We start from the raw sequence: 21,057 nt of genomic DNA, 5'->3' as shown, positions 1-21,057 counted from the left end.
TGCAGGAGAAACTAGAAAAACTGTTCTGACTAAGCCAAGTGACTCTTCACCTGAAGTTATAAACTACTTGGGTAATAAAGCGTGTGAATGTTACATTTCCATTGCTGACTGGTCTGCTGTTCAGGAGTGGCAAAATATGGTCCATGACTTGAAGAAAAGCAATAGTAATACCTCAATCAATCTGAAAGCAGATTTTAACTACATAAAGTAAGGATATAATTAATTTATTCATCAGTACCTTAGAGTTCGGTATCTTAGAACTGAAATATTAAGGTTTTTTATGGATTTTAGAAACTAGATGTCGTTGGAATAGAGGCGTAGTAAGAAGAAAGTTGTGTTCATGGGAGGGGAAAAACTTGGCCATGATATTTACTAGCCATACAGATAAGGAAAGAGGTACCATCATTCTAGATAGTTAATGTGGCTTTCTGACTGCTGAAGTTTCTTAGTATTAAAGAAAAACATCTTTTCCTTGGAAGTAGAAGATACCAATTTTATTCTACTTATATTGGCAGAAGATGCATCCTGTTGCACAACTTACATAATAGTGAAAAATAAAATGCCTGTCAGTGGTACAGTTTTAAAAAATATTTTAATTCATTAATCTAATATAAAAGGTATGTTAAGGAGGTGGTCTTGGTTGCATATAGTTTGCACATTTATTTCCTAACCCTTGATATTCTTCTGGTTCATGAAAAAATATTTGTGACGTAGAAATAGTCCGTCAAGGTTTAAGGGTCCTTTGTGCTTCATTTGACAACTTGACTACTTCCCATCCCTGTACTACTGTGGTAAACATTGTAAAATCCTTTTGGCTGAAATTCCTTGACTTGAAAATAAAAACATAGAAGGAGGCTTTGGCTTTGAAATAAAACCTTGCAGGTCTGAAAAAGTGACTACTTCTGTTGGAGAAAGGGGCAATCCTTTTTCTTACTGCAATAACAGTGTGTTGTGCAGGTAATGCCATAGGGGAGAGTGCATGATTGTCGTGGATGTGAAAGTGTCATTTCTGAATGTTCGTGGTTTTGTAAACCCCCTGTACTTCTGATAGACATCACAAGTGCAGAACTGTACTGTGCAGAGGTCTGGTAGTTTTGGGTGGTTGAAGTTAGTTTTCATCCAGATAATTACTGGAAGGTAGATACTGTATCATCAGAAAAATCCTGTAAAGAGCTCCTGACAATGCGCAGCACTAACTCTTCTGCTCCTGAGCAGGCTGAGAAGAGACTCTAGTAATGAGGATTGAAATAATTCAGCAGAAACGGGAGTTTTCAGATGCTGAATTTTTTTTTTTTCTTTTCTAATGCAGAGACTTAAATAATTCCTTCTTCAGTGGATAATAACAAGAATTTTGAACCTCTGAGTCCTCTGTATTCTGAGCCATCAAGCCTCTTAATCTTTCAGGGCCTTTTTTGTGTAGTTCTGTATAAGTCTATAATGCTCAAATTATTTCCAAATGTGGAACAATAGGGAAAATGTTAAATTTGCTGCTTCAGGCTGTTAAGCAATATAAATTTGTATAATCTGTGATCTGCACAACATTCCAGTATTCCTGGAATTTTGGTTTCATGTAAACTGAAGAGTTGAAACCATGACCTCATGAAATTCTGCCCCAAAACTTATTTCTCTGTGCATGGGGATTGGGAAGTTTTGGGGGTTCCTTTGTTTTTAAACTCTTCCAAAGTCAATCCTTTTTGCCTGACTATGGTAGAAGATTATTATATAGTATAATGATAATATGAGAAGCTTCATAGCTGGATAGGTGTGGTTTTCCTTTTACTTCAATATTGAATTTATCTATTTGGTGCAGTACTATTGCCTTTTATTGATCTGTGTGAAAATTTGGATTTTTGCTCAGGATGAATCATAAGTGCTCTGTAGGATTTTGAGTTAGGCTTGAGTCTTTTGCTGTTTAAGATATTTCACAATTGGAATAAAGTAAGAAATGTGAAAATAAAACTACAAATATTGAATTGCAGATCTTTGAGCAGCTTTGAGTCTGGACAACTTACTGAATCCTCTGAACAACTAGAATTATTACCAGGAGAAAATATCAACCTGCTTGCAGGGGGATCCAAAGAAAAAATAGGTATAAATGCATAAGTTAACATTACTTCAAATACAAAAGTAAATATTTCTTCATTTATCTGTTTCTATAAATGACAGACTGAAACTTCTGAATGCAGTTTGCTGTGGTCGGTGGACTGACTAAAACATTTATGAATCAAACCTCAAAATGATTGGCAGTGGTCATTCTAAATGTTGATTCAAGTATGTTTTCTGTAATTACTGTGTTTGTTTATAAGTAGTCTATCATCCATTTCTAATATGAATACATACAGATACTTAAAATATATATTTTTTTAAAATATTTTTTCCAAACTTCTGTGCTCTCAGAAATGTATTCTCAGACAATGACATTTGATAAAATTTGGCAGTTCTAGTTGGTTTCAACTGTTTATTCTCCATGTAGACATGAAGAAGCTCCTTCCTAATATGCTAAGTCCTGATCCAAGAGAACTTCAAAAAGCAGTTGAAGTACAGCTTTTGAGAAGTTCAGTATGTCTGGCAACAGCTGCAAACCACATAGATCAGGAGCAAAAATGGCAGTCAATATCCGAGTGAGTTGAAATGCACTGTGAATGAATGTAATATGCTGTGTAAAGCTGTTCTCGTTTGTTAAACATAACTTTGTGAAAAGCATACTCTGCTTCGTACTTCAGCATCTATGGTAGTTTGCTACCAGTTTTAGCTGTTGTGAGTTATAAGCTTATTGAGCAAAAATAAGATGATGCTTAACTTGGAGATTATTTAGTTCTTTCAGCTGATAAAATACTGCTTCTTGACAGCTTAATAACAAAGTACCATACTGTAACTTGTGCATAATATTGCAAGATTTTCTCATCACCTCTTAGCAGACATTGAATTTGCATTATCTTTAGTAATTTTGGTATCACTGTTTATTTTTAAAGTCTAGCTGACAAAAATGACCGTTCTGGTTCTTTTATTTCAGAAACGTTATTAAGTACTTAAAGCAAACATCACGAATCGCTATTGGACCTTTAAGACTTTCCACACTCACTGTGTCTCAGTCTCTACCAGTGTTGAGCACTCTTCAGTTGTATTGTTCTTCTGCACTGGAAAACACTGTGTCCAACAGGCTGACATCAGAGGTATGTCTGTGTGTTTAAAACCTGAATTGGAGTAATATCTATCTTCATCTTAAGGCATGAAGTATTGAATATAGAACATACATTAATTGTTTTGACCATTGTTAATGATATTATAAAAAGAATTAATTTAATTTTCTAATGAGCTTTGACTCAAGTGTTTTTAAATTTACATCTCAGTTGGACTTCTTTCTATAGGTATAAATATAGCATCTCTTACAGTTACAGTATTTTAAGTTTTATTGATAGTTGGTTTTTAGAGAAGTTATTTCTTCACTAAATACATTGTAATGCTTATTTCTACTACACACAATATGTGATTTACTTTAAAAATAACTTGAAAATATTTATCAAAAACCAATCACGTCAGAAATTAAGAACAATGGCAAACTTCAACCAGCATGAATGATCTAGTTCTTATTTCTAATCGTGTTCCTCAGAAAATAATTCTGCTTGGTTTTGAACTAGTTTTAGTGTTGTCCTCTCAAACCCAAGCACGCCTTTCTAAAGTTGCATAAAACATATTTGCATTTTATTAGTTAACAATAAAGAGTCAAGTAAGAATGTTTATTCTGCACTAAAATAGTCTTTGGTTTTAATAAATGAAAATATATTTTAATAAATATCCCTCATAGCAACTGTGCAACTTCTGTACCTCTTCCAGGACTGTCTTATACCTCTCTTCAATGATGCGTTGAGGTCATGCAAACAGCATGATGTAAGGCCGTGGATGCATGCGCTGAGGTACACAGTGTTCCAGAATCAATTGATGGAAAAACTTAAAGGTATATAAGCTCTCATTTTAGTGTTGTGAGAGGTAAATGTAGAATTTGAACTTAAATCTTCTGCTGAAAGCAGCAGCTGTGTCTCTTTCTATTATTTACTTTTTAAAAGGCAAGTTTTGGTTATTTAGTTGTCTTGCTTTACAACTTGGGGTCTCAGTTACTACTGTAATGTAGACACTGTTAAAAAGAAAAAAAAAAATCTCTTCTGAAATTCTTAGCAGTTATATACTCTTCTACTTGCACTTGCTCATCTTTCCATATTTTTAAATGCTTTCACTTGTGAACACTTCAACACTACCAGTAATGGGTCTTTTAAAACAGTCAGGAAAGACATTTAAATGTTCACTGTGGTAAGAGATAATGGGAGAAAAAGTTGTATTAGGGGACAAGTAGATTTCTTAGTTAAGAATAATGCTTGTAGTGGAATACTGCTCTTTTGACCAGCAGATAATGTATGAATATATTTTATTTATATATTTCAGATGGGTTATATAAATATTCTAGGCAGAAATCAAGTAACCTGAATTTGAAGGAGATGTTAAGAAATACGAAAGAGCTGAGCAATTTTTCACTGATGGCCATGTATAGAATACACTGGGTAGAAATTATCTGTATAACTCAGGTGCAATTATTGTTTAATAATTCTGTTTATTATGTCTTGCTTTCTTCTTCAGAGCCAACAGTCTCGATTAAAAGCCATCTAATGGAGCTGGGCTTAACGGCAGCGAAATTCGCACGGAAGCGAGGAAATATTGCCCTAGCTACACGACTGCTTGCCCAGTGCAGCGAAGTTCAGCTAGGAAAAACCACCACTGCACAAGACTTAGTCCAGCACTTTAAAAAATTGTCTGCGCCAGGTCAGATAGATGAAAAATGGGGTCCTGAACTTGATATTGAGAAAACAAAGTTGTTATACACAGCAGGTGAGTATTTGCTAATTATGTTGTAGATACTTGAGCTTCATGTCCCTATAGCCACTAATTCCCCTGACCTTGAAGAAATCATAATAGAACAGTATCATTAGGAACTGATTTCATCCTATTAACTGTTGTCTCAGTCTGAAAGTGTTTTCACAAGTCTTTTCTTACTTGTCTATTTTAAATTCAAAAGAGAATCTTCTTTGTAAAAATATATTCTTACAAGCTGTATGTGAATATGCTGAATTTTAGAAGTGTTTTGAATAACGTTAACACTCTACTGAAGATATGCTTTTCATGATACGCAGGTCAGTCAACACATGCCATGGAAATGCTGAGTTCTTGTGCCATATCCTTTTGCAAATCTGCCAAAGCTGAATATGCAGTTGCTAAATCTATTCTCACACTGGCTAAATGGATTCAAGCAGAATGGAAAGAGATTTCGGGACAGTTGAAACAAGTATATAGAGCTCGACAGCAGCAGAATCACACTGGTCTGTCTACCTTGTCTAAAAACATATATAATTTGATTGATCTCCCAGCTGTTAATACACTAGAAGAAGAATATCCTAGGATTGAAAGTGAATCTACAGGTACATTTGTTCTCCTTCTTATTCTATTTTTGTTAAATTAGTTACTGATGATTCCACTGAGGGATAGCACTAGTTATATTGATAAAGATTAAGTGCTCCATCACTCATGTATTTTTGTTTTCCTAATACACATATAAACAGCATGTGGTTTTTTTGCTCTAGGTAACTATACATAGTTAAAAGAACTGAACACCTTAATACTGACACTTCATACTTCATATTTTTCACATTCAAGCCATGGTGGCCTGAAGAAGAAACCAGAATGTGTTTATTTTATATGAGGAGGAAGTAAAATTTTGTCATGCTTCTGTTTTCTTTCAGCTCCTGTATTTGCTAAAGTTTGAATGAGATCTTTCAGCATAACAACATTTATTACTTTGAAAGCCCTGATACATGTGAAAAGCAGTTGCCTTAGGTTTTCTCATGATCTTTAATCTGTACATAATTTGAACACTTCTGTTGTTACCACAAAATGTACTCTAATTCCCAGTTTTTGGCAGACTTTTTGTCAAATGTCAAGATAAAGTTCTTCCTTTGCTTAAACGTGGATTTTATATATAACTTAGTTCCTCTCACAGTCAGAATTACTTTAGAGCTGTTAATGGATGTTAAGCAGTAGGTGCTTTGTGCCTCGATGGTGAAGAAAATAAATATATACACAAGCAAATGCAAATACACTGCTCTTCATAAAAGTCTGCTCTCTGAAGTATTTTGCTCTCCTGGACATCATAAGTTTCTTGTCTAAGTTCCATCTTTCCGTGAAAGAGAAAGCAATTGTAGAGTATAGGCAGTGGTTGTTAGCAAATGAAAAACTGGTCTTTGTTTTGCAGCCAGTGTCAGAACTGAAAAATCATTGCATTTTGGAAAATTTTACACACTTGGGTACTAACTGACCAAAAAAATACTACATACTTACAATGTTTTGGTGTCATTTTCTATGTTAAGGAAATTAGAAATAGGTTTTACATCATAACACATATTGCTCTATTTCTCCCATCACAGTAAATATTGGAGTTGGAGAACCTGACTTCATCTTGGGACAGCTGTATCACTTGTCTTCAGTACAGGCACCTGAAGTAGCCAAGTCTTGGGCAGCCCTGGCTAGTTGGGCTTATAGATGGGGCCGGAAAGTAGTTGATAATGCCAGGTAAATTCATCCTAATATTTAAATTTATACAGCACAGTTAGTTTTCTTAAGGTAAACCCTAGCTTTGTATTTATGATTACTGTTCCTTGTGGCCCAAAGTCATGTGTGAACAGAGAAGTGGGTATTCTATTGATTACTTGCCCTCTGTAAAAAGAAGCGAGCATAATTCTGAGATAAGGATGAAGATTTCCTCTTTCAAGAGTTTTTATATATACAGTTCTTAATGGGTTCAATAGCTCTATGAATACTAATATATTGGGAATCAATAATTCATTAAATGTTACAGTCAGGGAGAAGGTGTTCGTCTGCTGCCCCGGGAAAAATCTGAGGTTCAGAACTTGCTTCCAGACAACATTGCAGAGGAAGATAAAGAGAAAATCTATGGGATTCTTGGGCAGGCAGTGTGTCGTCCAGCTGGGATTCAAGTAAGTGTAAATTTTCTTGCTTAAAAAATGTTCAGCTTCAGTGTGAACCTTATTTTTTCCTCTACTTGTGATTCATATTAACTCCTGTAAATGTTATAAAGTTAAAATTCAAACGATACAGGAGTTCTCTGAGAAACCATCTGTTAGCTAAATGGTAACACATCTGTTTTATGGACTATGGTAGTATGACTAAGTAATGCAATTGCATGAGTTGCCTAGATAAAAACTAATACTGATTGTAGAAATGTTTGGAGGACTTAATCAAATCTGCTCTTTATTTGCGTTTAGGATGAAGATATGACTCTACAAATCACTGAAAATGAAGACAATGAAGAAGATGATATGGTGGATGTTATATGGCGTCAATTATTAACAAGTTGTCCCTGGCTTTCAGATCTTGACGAAAATGCAACAGAAGGGTTAATTAAAGTGTGGAGGAAAGTTGTAGACAGAATCTTCAGCCTCTATAAACTCTCCTGCAGTGCATACTTTACTTTTCTCAAGCTCAACGCTGGTCAGGTTAGTGTTTGTGCTGATGAGGAAGTAAAATTTAGAAACTTTTCTAAATGATGAAATGAACTGTATACATAGCTTAGAGGACTATTTCTTTCTTTCAAGGTTCCACTTGATGAAGACGATCCCAGGCTGCACTTAAGAAATACTTCTGAGCAAAGCACTGATGATGTTATTGTGATGGCAACCCTAAGACTGTTACGATTGCTTGTGAAACATGCTGGAGAACTTAGACATTATCTAGAGCATGGCCTAGAAACTACACCTACTGCTCCTTGGAGAGGTGAGAATATGTTACTTAATTGTTAAAGTTAATTTTGATGCATTTCCTCTAAATACAAGCAGAAAGGTATTCACTGCACTTTCATAAAATTCTTATTTAAGCATGATGGAAAGAGACCCTGTCTTTTAGTAAATAATTAGAAAGGAAATAATAAAGATAAGAAAGGAAATAATAAAGATAAGAAAGGAAATCTAGTTTGTGAAGTATTATGTTTTTTTTCCAAGTTAGAGTTTGAACTGCAGTTCAGGGAAGGATGTGTGGCTAAAGCCAGATGTCTTGGTATTAGTTGTCTGTCACTACACTGCTGGTTCGGGTTGCTCAGGGACTTTCCCACAAAAGGTTGTTGAGTTAGTGTGGAAGGAAGTGGCAGAAGAGGGCCAACTATTGCAAAATTGTACTTTTGAAATACTCGGTTATGCTAACTTCAAGAACTATTAATTTGACTCTCCCTTACTTTTGAAAAATTATATAACATACACTGTACAAAACTGAATTGCTAGTGCTTGGCTAAAGGATTTATATATTGCATCTGATGTTACCTGTATTTGAATAGTAGATGAAAATAAGCTATTGCCTGTACTGTGAAAAGGTAGTTATTTAAAAGAAGTTTTTATTGGTAGACTAGACATTTATGTTCTCCCGCATAACCAGCATGCTTTTAAAAATAAGATAAAATTCTGCATCATTTGAAGTGAAATTAAGTGAATTGGCACATTTTCTTTTCCTGTTTATGAAGGTATTATACCTCAGCTTTTCTCCCGCCTGAATCACCCAGAAGTGTATGTTCGTCAGAGTATTTGCAACTTACTGTGTCGAGTGGCTCAAGATTCTCCTCATCTCATACTATATCCTGCAATAGTGGGTACCATTTCACTTAGCAGTGAGTCACAGACTTCAGGTATGGAGGAAAAATTAAATGTTCAAATACACTTTAGCTAATATGTTTTTATATACTAGATAGAATGATACTGAGGGGTTTTTTTTTCAGTAATTCTGATACTTTCTGTCTTAATATTTTGAGTATGAGACCTCAGTGATACCTTTGTTTTGATTTAAGTTTGGCAAATAGGTTAGTGTTTTCAATTTTATCATTGTATACTTTGCCAGTACTTAATTTAATATGGGGGCATGATGCTAAATGAACTATTGAGTGATGTATCTTTCAAGGCTAGAACAGTGTAGCTAATATTTTAACATCTGTTTTTAATTTAGGAAGCAAGCTGCCTTCTTCCATCCCTACTTTGCTAGGTAATATTCAAGGAGAAGAACTGTTGGGTGGTGAATGCGATGGAGGGAGCCCCCCAGCTTCTCAAGAAAGTAGTAAAGATGACACAAAAGTTGGGTTAAATGAAGATCAAGCAATGATGCAAGATTGTTACAGCAAAATTGTGGAGAAACTCTCTGCTGCAAATCCAACAATGGTATTGCAGGTAAATAATCCAAATATATGATGCTTGTGTTCTTATTTGAACCACAAAGTATGTTATATGTATATCTTGTACCAAATTTTCAGTAGGTTGATCCCCATCTTTGCTGTTAGGCTGTCATCTTTTTTCAGGTTTTTTGTCTACAAAAGCAGTTTTTAATATTACTACTCTTAAAAGTAAGTTAATCTTTATTTTATACAGGTTCAGATGCTAGTGGCTGAGCTGCGCAGGGTTACAGTTCTCTGGGATGAACTTTGGTTAGGAGTTTTACTGCAGCAGCACATGTACGTCCTCAGAAGGATTCAACAACTGGAAGATGAAGTCAAGAGGGTCCAAAATAACAACACTTTAAGGAAGTATGTCTTTTTTGAATAATTCAAGTGATAATCGTTAACAGGTATTTGTTCTTGGGGAAGAATACAGTCAAACCGATCAACACTGTTGTTGTTTCTGAATTCATACTATCCTAGCTGCTTCTTTGTAAGCCAGTAACCTTATTTCAAGAATATTTTGATGCTACATCTTGTATTCTAATCAAATGAGAAACAACAGTCTACCTGTGAATCCATGTTGGGATTTTTAGTAATAATGTATTAGAACCCAGTGCATATTAAGTTGTGGATTATGAGATTCTATAGTTCTTCATTTCCAAGGTCGTTCTTACGAGTCAGCTGAAATGAGGACAGGCATGTTGAAGGGTGTAATGTATTTGGAGTTTACTGTAAATACAGATATTTGAAGTAAACAGAATGTTTTAATCTCTTTCAGTTTTCAGTGTTTAGCAAGTCTTTGTTTCTCCCTCACTTGTGTTTTCCTGTGAGTAGATTTGTGGAAGAGGAAAGCCATTCACTGGGCACCTGGCTAAGCTTAGGAATGCCTCTTGATTTCTATTAGTCAGGCTGACATGGAATGAAAGAACCGCATGATATGAATTGCTCCTTTCCCCATCTTTTGTACTGTGGTACATCCTCAGTATTAAAAAACTCTTTTATTAAAGGAAATCAGTTGTTGAGAGTGGTTTCAGCTCTGAGCTTCTCAGGGTTTCCAGCGGTGAAGAACTCAGTTCAGATGTTTCAGTTAATTAAAAAAAAAAAAAGTGTGGTTCAGGGGAGCGTGCATTCAATGGGATATGAAATACTCTTACTACCATTATTCTGAAAGACCTAGAGATGTAATTTTCATGAATTCTTAGATGTCTCATTTGCAGTCTAATGCTCTGCTTGTGAAGTAACTTGGTTTTCTGGAGTTTAGAGGAAACACTGTTATTTGTTTGTTTTTTTTTATAGAGAAGAGAAAATAGCAATCATGCGTGAAAAGCATACAGCTCTAATGAAGCCTATTGTATTTGCTTTGGAACATGTACGGAGCATCACTGCAGCTCCTGCAGAAACTCCTCATGAGAAATGGTTTCAGGATAACTATGGAGATGCAATTGAAAACGCGCTGGAGAAACTTAAGAATCCTTTGAATCCTGCTAAACCTGGAAGCAGCTGGCTCCCATTTAAAGAGGTATTATATGCACAGATTAAGAATACGATGTAGAGACTCTTGATGCTCTTGCTGCACCATGTGCTTGATCCTCTCCTCACTATTCTCTTACCATATCAAAATTGCAGCCTGATACTTTGTCTTCTCTGCAATCACCACAGGCATACTAGACACTAAAGCATAGTAAGAAGTCATACTGATTGTCTGTATTATTACATTTCTACCTAATGAAATTATATTTATCAAATCTTGCATCTTCTGCTGTCTTGGATGCTTCAGTTTTGTGGGTAGAGTGCTTCACTTTTTTTAAACAGTCTTTCTGAAACGATGCCATTTGAGTGTAGTAGATTTAAATTTTAACAAATTGGTACTCTGGTTATCTAAGCATAGTCCTTGGGCTGTGCAGCAACCTTCAAACAATCAACCCTTCCCAAAGATACAATTATGGGTTCTTGTTTTAGTTTTTTGTGTCTGAGGAGAAACAAAATATGTATTCACTGTGATATCCAAAGCCAACCTGGTGGTTTTTAAAAGTCTTACTAGACAGAACTTAGGTTTTAGACACAATGGACTGTTTGGGTTTTTTTGTAGTTCCTCATCTGCTTCTACATGCAATGCAAGCAAGCATTCAGAAACAGGAGGTTGCTAATGGTGCTAATCTAGCCTTTGACCATGGTTGAAGGATAGGTTAAAAAAAATCTCCATGTTTTCTGGAAGATGACCACCATTAAGTCTGTTTGGAGGGGGAGGGGGGGGGAGGTGTTTAATGCTAGCTGTCAAGGTGAACCTCAACCTAAACCAAAACATTTATTTGGAATAGGTTATGCTAAGTTTGCAGCAGAGAGCACAGAAACGGGCTAGTTACCTTTTACGACTTGAAGAAATCAGTCCTTGGTTGGCTGCCATGATGAACACTGAAATAGCACTTCCTGGAGAAGTATCTACCAGGGACACAGTCACAATTCATAGTGTGGGCAGCACCATCACAATCTTGCCTACAAAAACCAAACCTAAAAAGCTGCTTTTCCTGGGTTCAGATGGGAAGAACTATCCCTACTTGTTCAAAGGTAAGAAATTGAAGTTTTCTCATACAAGTTCCTGCCTCTTGTTATAAATTAGACTATAAAATTTGAGAAGATGCATGGTTGCAACTTTTTGTTTTATCTGCCTGCATGATATGGAGAAGAGTTGTTTGGAGCATCTGCTCCCTTTCTTCCCCACCTCCCACTTCACCATACATTTTCAAGGATTTTTGCCTTGTGAAGCTGTAAGTCAGGGTAGTTTCAGATCCCCCCCTTTATAAGGGTTGCATCAGAAACAGTGTTCTGAGTGCATACTGATAGGATTAGCTAGATGCACTTTTCTAGAAGCTTAAGGTAGCACCCAGAAGAGAACTTTAGAGGCTTCATGCCCTCCCTGAAAGGGAAAAACCTATTTCTTATGTTAGTAACTGTTGTGTGTACTGCTTAGAGTAAGCTGTCATAAACTGGTGATTCTAGTAGGTAAATGTTATGTAAACATTTAGATTTTGGCTGAAAAACTTATTCTTAATTTGCATAATTTATAAAGCTATTCATAGTCTGAAATCAGGTAGGATTTAAAAAATGCTAGATTTTGGGCTTTAAGAGAATAATTTTTTTATCTAGAAACTAAATTTTAAAGAAAATAAATTTATCGCAGGTTTGGAAGACTTACATCTAGATGAAAGAATCATGCAGTTCTTATCAATTGTGAACACAATGTTTGCTACTATTAACCGTCAAGAGACGCCGAGATTCCACGCAAGGCACTACTCTGTGACACCTCTGGGAACAAGATCAGGCTTGATCCAGTGGGTGGATGGAGCTACACCTTTGTTTGGTCTTTACAAGCGGTGGCAACAGCGAGAAGCTGCTTTACAAGCACAAAAGGTAACAAGTATGTTTTATGCCAGCTAGAACAATTCAGAAAGGAAACATATATTCCAATTTGCTTCGCAGTTCTAAACGATATAGTCGAAAAGGACTGTGTTTTGTTCATAATAATGCTCAGTGGTTCTGTGTATTTGTCTCTTTTTGGATTTCAACAGATATCAGTGAAATTACATATATGTATATATATTACAGCATGTAACAAATATACTGCTCAGACTTGATAATTCAAGAGGGAACTGGTTTTGAGCAAATGGAGTTAACTTTCGTTAAAATTACTTTAGTTTCACATTCTCATTTCATTTTAAATGTAGTTTTTCCAGTTATATTTTTGAAATTTACCTTGATAAGAGTAGAATTAAGCCAAAAAAAAGTGTGTTCAGTTTTTTTAGGCTTTTTTAACTATTGAATTTTGAAAGAATTCTCAGAGCTGTTAAGTCATCCTCAGTAGAGGAGTTGATTTCATATTTCATTCTCATCAAAACAGAACTTGGGATACTTTTCTGTGGTAATGAGTTGTGATAACTTAAACCACTGTTTTTTTACCTCTTCTAGGCTCAGGACTCTTACCAGACTCCTCAGAATCCTGGAATAGTGCCTAGACCCAGTGAACTTTACTACAGTAAAATTGGACCTGCTTTAAAGGCAGTTGGGCTTAGTCTTGATGTGTCACGTCGTGACTGGCCCTTGAATGTCATGAGGGCTGTTCTAGAAGAATTGATGGAAGCAACTCCCCCGAATCTCCTAGCTAAGGAGCTCTGGTCATCATGTACTACACCGGATGAATGGTGGAGAGTTACACAGGTGAGTTATAACACATATCTTTTCCCTTTGAAAGGCTGTGTTTTTAATGGGATGAGGGGCAAAAAATGCCTGGGATGTGTTCAAGCAGTGGTACTCGTGAGTTAGGTGAGCTAGCGCTGCTGATTCATGTAACAGGAACTGTTGACAGTTGTACCATCTGGAATAAAAAATGGGTATACACTGATAGCTCTGTGTTGTTATACTAGAATTATCAGCCTAAGACATGAAAGCTCTTGTAAGATATCATCAGACAACAAATAGAAAACAGCTTGGAATAAGTTGGTTTTGATTTATCTTACACTTACACTTAAAAGAATGTTTTAAGATGGTAGTCACTCCGATGTGTTGGCAGAGGATTCCCACAAATAATTTTTTCCTGAAACTCTCTTTAAAGTCGTATGCAAGATCCACTGCAGTTATGTCCATGGTTGGCTACATCATTGGTCTTGGAGACAGACATCTGGATAATGTTCTTATAGATATGACTACAGGAGAAGTTGTCCACATAGATTATAATGTTTGCTTTGAAAAAGGTAATTTAAAAAATGCTATATGTTATTCAAATAAAAGGTTTCCCTTCTTGGTAATTAAAAGAAACAACTTAAATTTTTATCTTAAAGGGAAAAGCCTTAGGGTACCAGAGAAGGTTCCGTTCCGGATGACGCACAATATTGAAACAGCACTTGGAGTGACAGGAGTAGAAGGTGTTTTCAGGCTTTCTTGTGAACAGGTAAATTAGGAAACCTGCCAGATACTAACTTAGATACTATCACTTGCCAGATACTGTCTTAGAACTTTTCTATTAAACATTCTGCTGTTGATTTATAAAAGCTTCACCTTTTCTGCTGTGACTTTTAATCACCTTTAATTGGACTTATTTTAGATACATCCTATAGTAGGTATTTAAGAAATATGAGTATGTCAGGTAAATACTTACACAGGTAGTGGCACAACTACAGTTCAGTGGGGAAGGGGGACTTGTAGCTTTAGATGTAGAATCGTATGTTTTTCCTGAAGCTTTTTTGTGAAGTTCTGCTTACCCTCTTTCTTCAGGACCTGTTCTTTATAAACAGATATGTTTTTAAAAAGAAAAATGCTCTGAACAAATGAGAGTTTTATTCCTCAGGTGTCTGTTGGTAGAGTATAGAGTTTGTGTGGAAGTCTGAAATGCAGTCTTTAGTTTCAGTGATGTTACTACAGGATAGCTGCATTTGTACATACTGTGGTGTTCTTCCTGTATTTGTAGTGGTTAGGGATAAGTTACAAATTTCTGTACCTACTCAAATACAGTATTTTGCACTTAAAATTCCACTTTTCTACAAAGATAATCCAAAATCAGAACAAGTCTGTTTAAAATATGATGCAGGTCCTTCATATTATGCGGCGTGGGAGAGAGACACTGCTTACACTGCTTGAAGCTTTTGTTTATGATCCTCTGGTGGACTGGACAGCAGGAGGTGAAGCAGGATTTGCTGGAGCTGTCTATGGTGGTGGTGGCCAGCAGGCTGAAAACAAACAAAGCAAAAGAGAAATGGAAAGAGATATTACACGTAGTCTCTTTTCTTCAAGAGTGGCTGAGATAAAGGTGAGTTTCACTACAATAATTTTCTGTTTTATAACAAAAGTAGGCCCTATGTTTTCACTTCATTTATTTGCATTTTGGGGGTGGTGGAAGTGGGTCATTTAGTAGAAATAGTTCACCAATTTTGTTGAGCTAAATTGAGGTTTTATTGAGGGAAATGCTTATATGCAACTTGTAAGTATTTAGTTTTCATTCTCTGTGTGCTTAATTCTAAGGCATGTTTTAATGTTTTGCCTGAATCTGGGCTAGAGGGATAAAACCAGAGGTTTAGAGAGCAGTCTAAATAAAGAATATCCATTAAGCTTTAGCACTTGTAGCGCTGGAGGTATTCCTAGATGAACAATACAATTGAAAAGTTAAGTGCTGCTATATATTACTTTCTCTTACCTGTTAGAATTAAGTCCAGTTCTGTAATGTTTGTGTCTTGGTTATAGGTTAACTGGTTTAAGAACAGAGATGAAATGCTTGCTGTGCTGCCAAAATTGGACAGTAGTTTAGAAGAGTATCTGAACCTTCAAGAGCAGCTGACAGATGTAGAAAAGTTGCAAGGAAAACTACTGGAGGAGATAGAATTTCTGGAAGGTGCAGAAGGAGTGGATCATCCCTCCCACACGCTTCAACACAGGTACAGAGGAGCCAGGAGTTCTGTCAAGAATCTTGCAGTTCAATACAGTTTGTGGTTTAGTAATGTACTTATGAGTTAAACGTTAGAAATGTATATATGAGATTAATAGCTCGGTAAAAGCTATTCTCACAGTAAGCAAGTCACGCCTTGTACAGGAGAACTACTGAAATAATTTTCCTACTAAATCTTATCTGTGTCCTACATCTCATGCTCCATCAATATAACCCTGTTCCACACTTTAACCCTCAAGGCCAGAGACAGAATGTGCTGAATGTGGAGTTCCATCACATTAATCCACATAATGCAGCTATTGATACATAGCACAAAAACATTTTCCTCTAAGTTTCTAGTTCTTGTAACATATTTTTCAAGTTTATTTGAAATTGATCAAAGATGTCAGAATTGTATGAATGTGCACATGCATTCATTATTTTGTAGGAAAACAATTGTTAACACAACATTATTAAAATTTTATGTAATTGGTGAGAATATGTTAATTTTCTGGTCAGCAAGGTAGTTGTATTGTTCAATACAGTTTTGTATTCAATATAGTTTGGAGTATTTTTTCTTGGAGTACTTACTTGATTCTGTGGCTTCAATAATTCAGGTATTCTGAGCACACACAGTTGCAGTCTCAACAAAGAGCTGTCCAGGAAGCAATCCAGGTGAAGCTGAACGAATTTGAGCAGTGGATCACACATTACCAAACTGCTTTCAGTAATTTAGAGGCAACACAACTTGCAAGTCTTCTTCAAGAAATAAGCACACAAATGGACCTAGGTATAAAATAGTATTTGTGAGGTTATTTTAATGGCTTGAAAATAACTATAGAGTTTAATGCCAGGAGGCATTATAAGTATCTTCTAACTTAAAGGCAAGGACCTGTATAGAATAAATGAAAAGAAAGGAGGTTCTTCAAAGGGTGATGTGTAGGGCACTTCAAAGTTTCTGTGCCAAGCTGTCTGAAGGAACTTGTCTGTTTTACCCTAGCTGGGCACGAGATTATTCTCTTACTCTGTGCTCAAAATTTGCAGTATGAATTTTCCATGCCTCCTTTATCACCAGTAAAAGAATATTTTTTAAAAGATGTTAATGCTCAGTATTCGTATGCTACAAAATATGTGTGCTTCAGAAATGCATTTTAATTGTTATCCATCTTTCTTAAAAGGTCCTCCAAGTTATGTACCAGCAACAGCGTTTCTGCAAAATGCAGGCCAGGCACATCTAATCAGTCAGTGTGAACAACTGGAAGGAGAAGTTGGTGCTCTTCTCCAGCAGAGAAGATCGGTGTTACGTGGTTGTCTTGAACAATTGCACAACTATGCAACGGTAGCTCTTCAGTATCCAAAAGCCGTGTTTCAAAAGCACCGAATAGAGCAGTGGAAAACCTGGATGGAAGAACTCATCTGTAACATGACAATAGAGCGTTGTCAGGATATCTTTAGGAAGTAAGTTTGCAGAATAATGGATTGTTTGAAGAACTTGATTTTCAAGCTACTTTAGGATTTTAATATTCTAATTAAAACCAGTACTTTTGTGAGGACCAATCTAACTATAAAGCAAGACAAGATTAAATTCTAATTCCAGAAGCTTGGAGAAAAAGATGAAAAACAACTTTAAAAACACTGTTCCAAAGTATAATCTGTGTACTGCAAAAAGAAAATCAAGTAACATTGCCCTATAATGAACAAATGAAGAACCGTGTTTATGGCTTTAGGGTAGCAGTATTTAGGGGTTTTAGAAACTTACAGTATTATAAAAAATCACTTAAGTCAACTAAAGAGTTCTTTATTAAAGCAGAATTTCAATCTTATTTTTTTTTTCTCCCGAAGTCAGGCCACTTCAGCATTATTACTGCTTGGCTTACAAGATCTAGATTATAGTCAAGCATTTACACTGAAACCTCTTTCCTTCCTATTTCTTATTTTCTATTAATCCTTTGCCTCAAGGACTACTGATCGTCTTCTGTTTTTGAAATAGGTATGAAATACAGTGCATTCTAGGACGTCATGAAAGTGTCATTAGGGTTGCCATCAACTGCTGTGGTATTTAGAGTTAATATGAAGTAGGTGATGTGGGAACTGTTCAAATTCAGAGTATTTTTCCTGCCCACAGAGCAGAATTTTGTTAGCGCTTGAGTAGGGAGAGTTTTGTCACTATATTTTTGCTTTACAGGTATGAAATGCAATATGCTCCTCAACCACCTCCAAGTATGTGTCAGTTCATAACCGCTACAGAAATGACTCTACAGCGCTATGCTGCGGATATAAATAACAGACTTATCAGGCAGGTGGAGCGTTTGAAACAGGAGGCAGTTACTGTACCTGTTTGTGAAGAGCAGCTGAAAGAAATTGAACGGTGCATAAAAGTTTTCCTTCATGAAAATGGAGAGGAGGGCTCACTGAGCTTAGCAAGCGTTATCATCTCTGCTCTTCGTGCGCTGACAAAGTGAGTTGCCTCTTGTGACAGTTTTTTGTATGCGTTCATGTTCACATAAAAGGACTATTCAAGTGACATAATTATGTGGTAAATGCAGTAGCAGACAGGTTGTCTAACAAAGTGTCATAATTCATCTAGACGAAATCTGATGATGGAAGGTGCAGCATCTAGTGCTGGAGAGCAACTGGTTGACTTGACTTCAAGAGATGGAGCCTGGTTCTTGGAGGAGCTTTGCAGCATGAGTGGGAATGTTACATGCCTTGTGCAGTTGCTGAAGCAGTGTCATCTTGTACCCCAGGATTTAGATATTCCTAACCCAATTGAAGCATCAGAAGCTGTTCACTTAGTGAATGGAGTATATATCTCACTTCAGGTGATACTTTTATGTTACTTTTCCTTCCCTCATCCCCAAGCTTCTAAGGTTTCAGTTAAGCCATTCTTAACAGCTTCTTCCTTAAACAGTTAAATGTTTGTTTATGATGATGCTGAGATATTTTTTTTGTTGGACCTTAGCCTTGATTGCTATATTTGGCTGAGCTGAACAAGTGTTTGCTACTGCCATTTACATTTTTATTGGTTGAAAGAAACCATTTTGATCTATACGTGACAAATTGTAAAAAACTGCTGTCAAGTAACCATGAAAAAAAGCTCATGCCAGATTTATAGACACACCAGCTTCACATATTGCTTTCATTATTCTGTTGCTGGCAGTCCAGAACAACTTGAAAACTGTTTAATCTGTGCTCTTTTTGTTTTCCTGCCAAGCCTTGCTTATTTTCATCTGAAACAAATAGTTTCAGATTCTGAAAACCTGTTTTACAGGCCCTATCTCCAAGACTGGGAAGGAAAAAGATGCATTTATAATTTTGTGTTTTAGAAATATTTCTACTTTAAAACAAACAAACAAAAATTAGCAGCATCTTGAGTAAAATACATGCTGAAGACTTAGGTGTTTTATAAACCGGCTGGTGTAAATACCTTTTGAGGCTTTTGGTTCAACTGTATTTTATTTGAAAAATATTTTCCTAACAACCTGTGTAAGCACATTGATATTTTCATCACTTTGTTTCTTCACTCTTCGAAGTAATATTTCGGAAATTTTTCAGAAACATGCATGCAATTTCATTGCATTGCAGCTGAGATCTTTTACCTACACATTGTTTTCCTCCCTGTGATCTCTTAGGTAAGAGGTGTAGCTCACTGCCCAGTCAAGATCACTAATCTTGGCATGTCTTGTGTCATTTTGGAGACAAAGAGTATCGGTTGGTTCTTTCTATAGCTGCCTTTAGCCCTCTGATGCATTGTACTTAGGGAGAATTGCTATATGCCACATAAGGTACTGGATTTTTTACCTGCGTTGATTTCTGTGGCATGAGTAGGACACTAGCTGAATAACCGCTATCTGACAAGTTTAATTCTTTTCCCTTTTGTAGTCCAATCAGTTTAGCAAATCATAAACTTAGTAATTTAACTTCCTCAGTTATGCAATGGAAAAGAAAAATTTGACAAAATGGATTTGCAGTGTGATCTCTGTACTGCTAATCCTCTGCTGAGGGATTGCTGTAAGATATTGCTGCTGATGCTGTTGAGACAGTTATTGCTACGTGGTGCAAATGTCAAACCTTTGGGTTTGTACAGGATTTGATGTATTCCTGAATTCTTTAAATTTAAAAAAAAAAAAAAAAAATTGACCCTTGGCTGGCCACCATCATGTTATCTCTTAGATAATGTATACCCCAGGGTGGTGTAATATTAAAATGAGAAAGATGTTGCATTTGATATGCCTTGAGAGGGGAACGTTTCTTATGCTTTCATACTTACTTCCCAACAGGAATTGAACTCAAACTTCCGACAAATCATTTTTCCTGAAGCACTTAGGTGCTTGATGAAAGGAGAGTATACTTTAGAAAGCATGCTCCATGAATTAGATAATCTTATTGAACAAACAACTGATGGAGTCCCTTTGCAAGCATTGGTTGAATCTCTTCAGGCCTACTTACGAAATGCTGCTATGGGACTAGAGGAAGAAACACATACTCATTACATTGAAGTTGCAAGGTAAACCACTTTTTTTTTAGCTCAGTTATGAAAGAATTAAGACTGCAGAAATTAGTTTGTTTAAATCTTATTATTTGACATACAGGCTTTTTTTGCCCAAGAATACCCTTAAGTAGAGGGCAGTGTCTAAAGTGTGCACATTTGCTCTCTGTTTCTGCATTTATCTTCATGCATGTATAGAAATACAAAGCTGTGGAAATCTACATTTACGTCTCTTAAAGTCCACTTTTGGTAGTCAACTTTTTCCAAAATATGTAGCTGTGATTTTATGTTTGACATTAAGGAATACTAAAAATAGGAACTGGTCCATTAGTTTGTGGGAAGAACTTGTGAAAGGGAGAGCTTGTAACCATGACACTCCTTATCAGGAGGTTTGATGAGCAGCTTTTTGCATAATGAGTCAGTGACTTTATTTGTGTTTTGTTTTTTCTAATCAACAAAACCTCAACCAACCAAAGACTTGTGCATCTTGTAATGTGGGACAGGACCTTTCTGGGGAAGTGCTTGGTAGACAACTGAGCCAATTCAAAAGCTTCCTGATGAGTAGAAATGATCTTGCTTCTTCCCTTGAGCCAGTTATGGTGACTCCATCAGTGGTACAATGAAGGCTGCTATACCAGTTGAAAACAACTTTTTTTTCTCCTAACTTTCTTCGTGCTTTACCCATTGTGGGCAAGCCTGCTCAGCCTGTTAGTTGAGGGTCAAAGGTGGTATAAGGGAGGGAAAGGATAAGACCGCCCTTCAGGAGTGGCATGCTGTTAAACCATCTCAGCCATAACCCAAGACCTCTCATCCTCCAACTTTTTACCCCATACTCCATTCAGTCCTTTATATATGTGTATGTTATAAAACTAGTACTTGGTTTTCAAGCAAGGAAAGGTGGTATTTACA

At 36.2% G+C, this 21,057-nt stretch overlaps 1 protein-coding gene across 1 annotated transcript in view; it reads left to right on the top strand.

Moving 5' to 3' along the window:
- SMG1 (SMG1, nonsense mediated mRNA decay associated PI3K related kinase) overlaps positions 1-21,057 on the top strand; it is a 67,462-nt gene that overhangs the window by 36,424 nt on the left and 9,981 nt on the right. The window contains exons 25-51 of the mRNA XM_026858758.1: positions 6-207; positions 1,980-2,089; positions 2,474-2,621; positions 3,014-3,173; positions 3,835-3,955; positions 4,630-4,878; positions 5,181-5,465; positions 6,468-6,612; positions 6,899-7,037; positions 7,326-7,556; positions 7,656-7,833; positions 8,570-8,731; positions 9,046-9,263; positions 9,462-9,616; positions 10,547-10,769; positions 11,569-11,815; positions 12,429-12,658; positions 13,214-13,462; positions 13,857-13,995; positions 14,083-14,192; positions 14,829-15,047; positions 15,479-15,669; positions 16,277-16,449; positions 16,838-17,117; positions 17,845-18,117; positions 18,247-18,481; positions 19,940-20,166. Coding sequence (XP_026714559.1) covers positions 6-207; positions 1,980-2,089; positions 2,474-2,621; positions 3,014-3,173; positions 3,835-3,955; positions 4,630-4,878; positions 5,181-5,465; positions 6,468-6,612; positions 6,899-7,037; positions 7,326-7,556; positions 7,656-7,833; positions 8,570-8,731; positions 9,046-9,263; positions 9,462-9,616; positions 10,547-10,769; positions 11,569-11,815; positions 12,429-12,658; positions 13,214-13,462; positions 13,857-13,995; positions 14,083-14,192; positions 14,829-15,047; positions 15,479-15,669; positions 16,277-16,449; positions 16,838-17,117; positions 17,845-18,117; positions 18,247-18,481; positions 19,940-20,166 — 5,299 coding nt within the window. The remainder of the gene's footprint in view (positions 1-5; positions 208-1,979; positions 2,090-2,473; positions 2,622-3,013; positions 3,174-3,834; positions 3,956-4,629; positions 4,879-5,180; positions 5,466-6,467; positions 6,613-6,898; positions 7,038-7,325; positions 7,557-7,655; positions 7,834-8,569; positions 8,732-9,045; positions 9,264-9,461; positions 9,617-10,546; positions 10,770-11,568; positions 11,816-12,428; positions 12,659-13,213; positions 13,463-13,856; positions 13,996-14,082; positions 14,193-14,828; positions 15,048-15,478; positions 15,670-16,276; positions 16,450-16,837; positions 17,118-17,844; positions 18,118-18,246; positions 18,482-19,939; positions 20,167-21,057) is intronic.

Source organism: Athene cunicularia, assembly GCF_003259725.1.
Source record: "Athene cunicularia isolate RWA chromosome 14 unlocalized genomic scaffold, athCun1 chr14_part1, whole genome shotgun sequence".
In the NCBI taxonomy this organism is placed as follows: Eukaryota; Metazoa; Chordata; class Aves; order Strigiformes; family Strigidae; genus Athene; species Athene cunicularia.
Note: the sequence above shows the minus strand (reverse complement) of the source record. Positions and strands in the feature narration are given on the sequence as shown.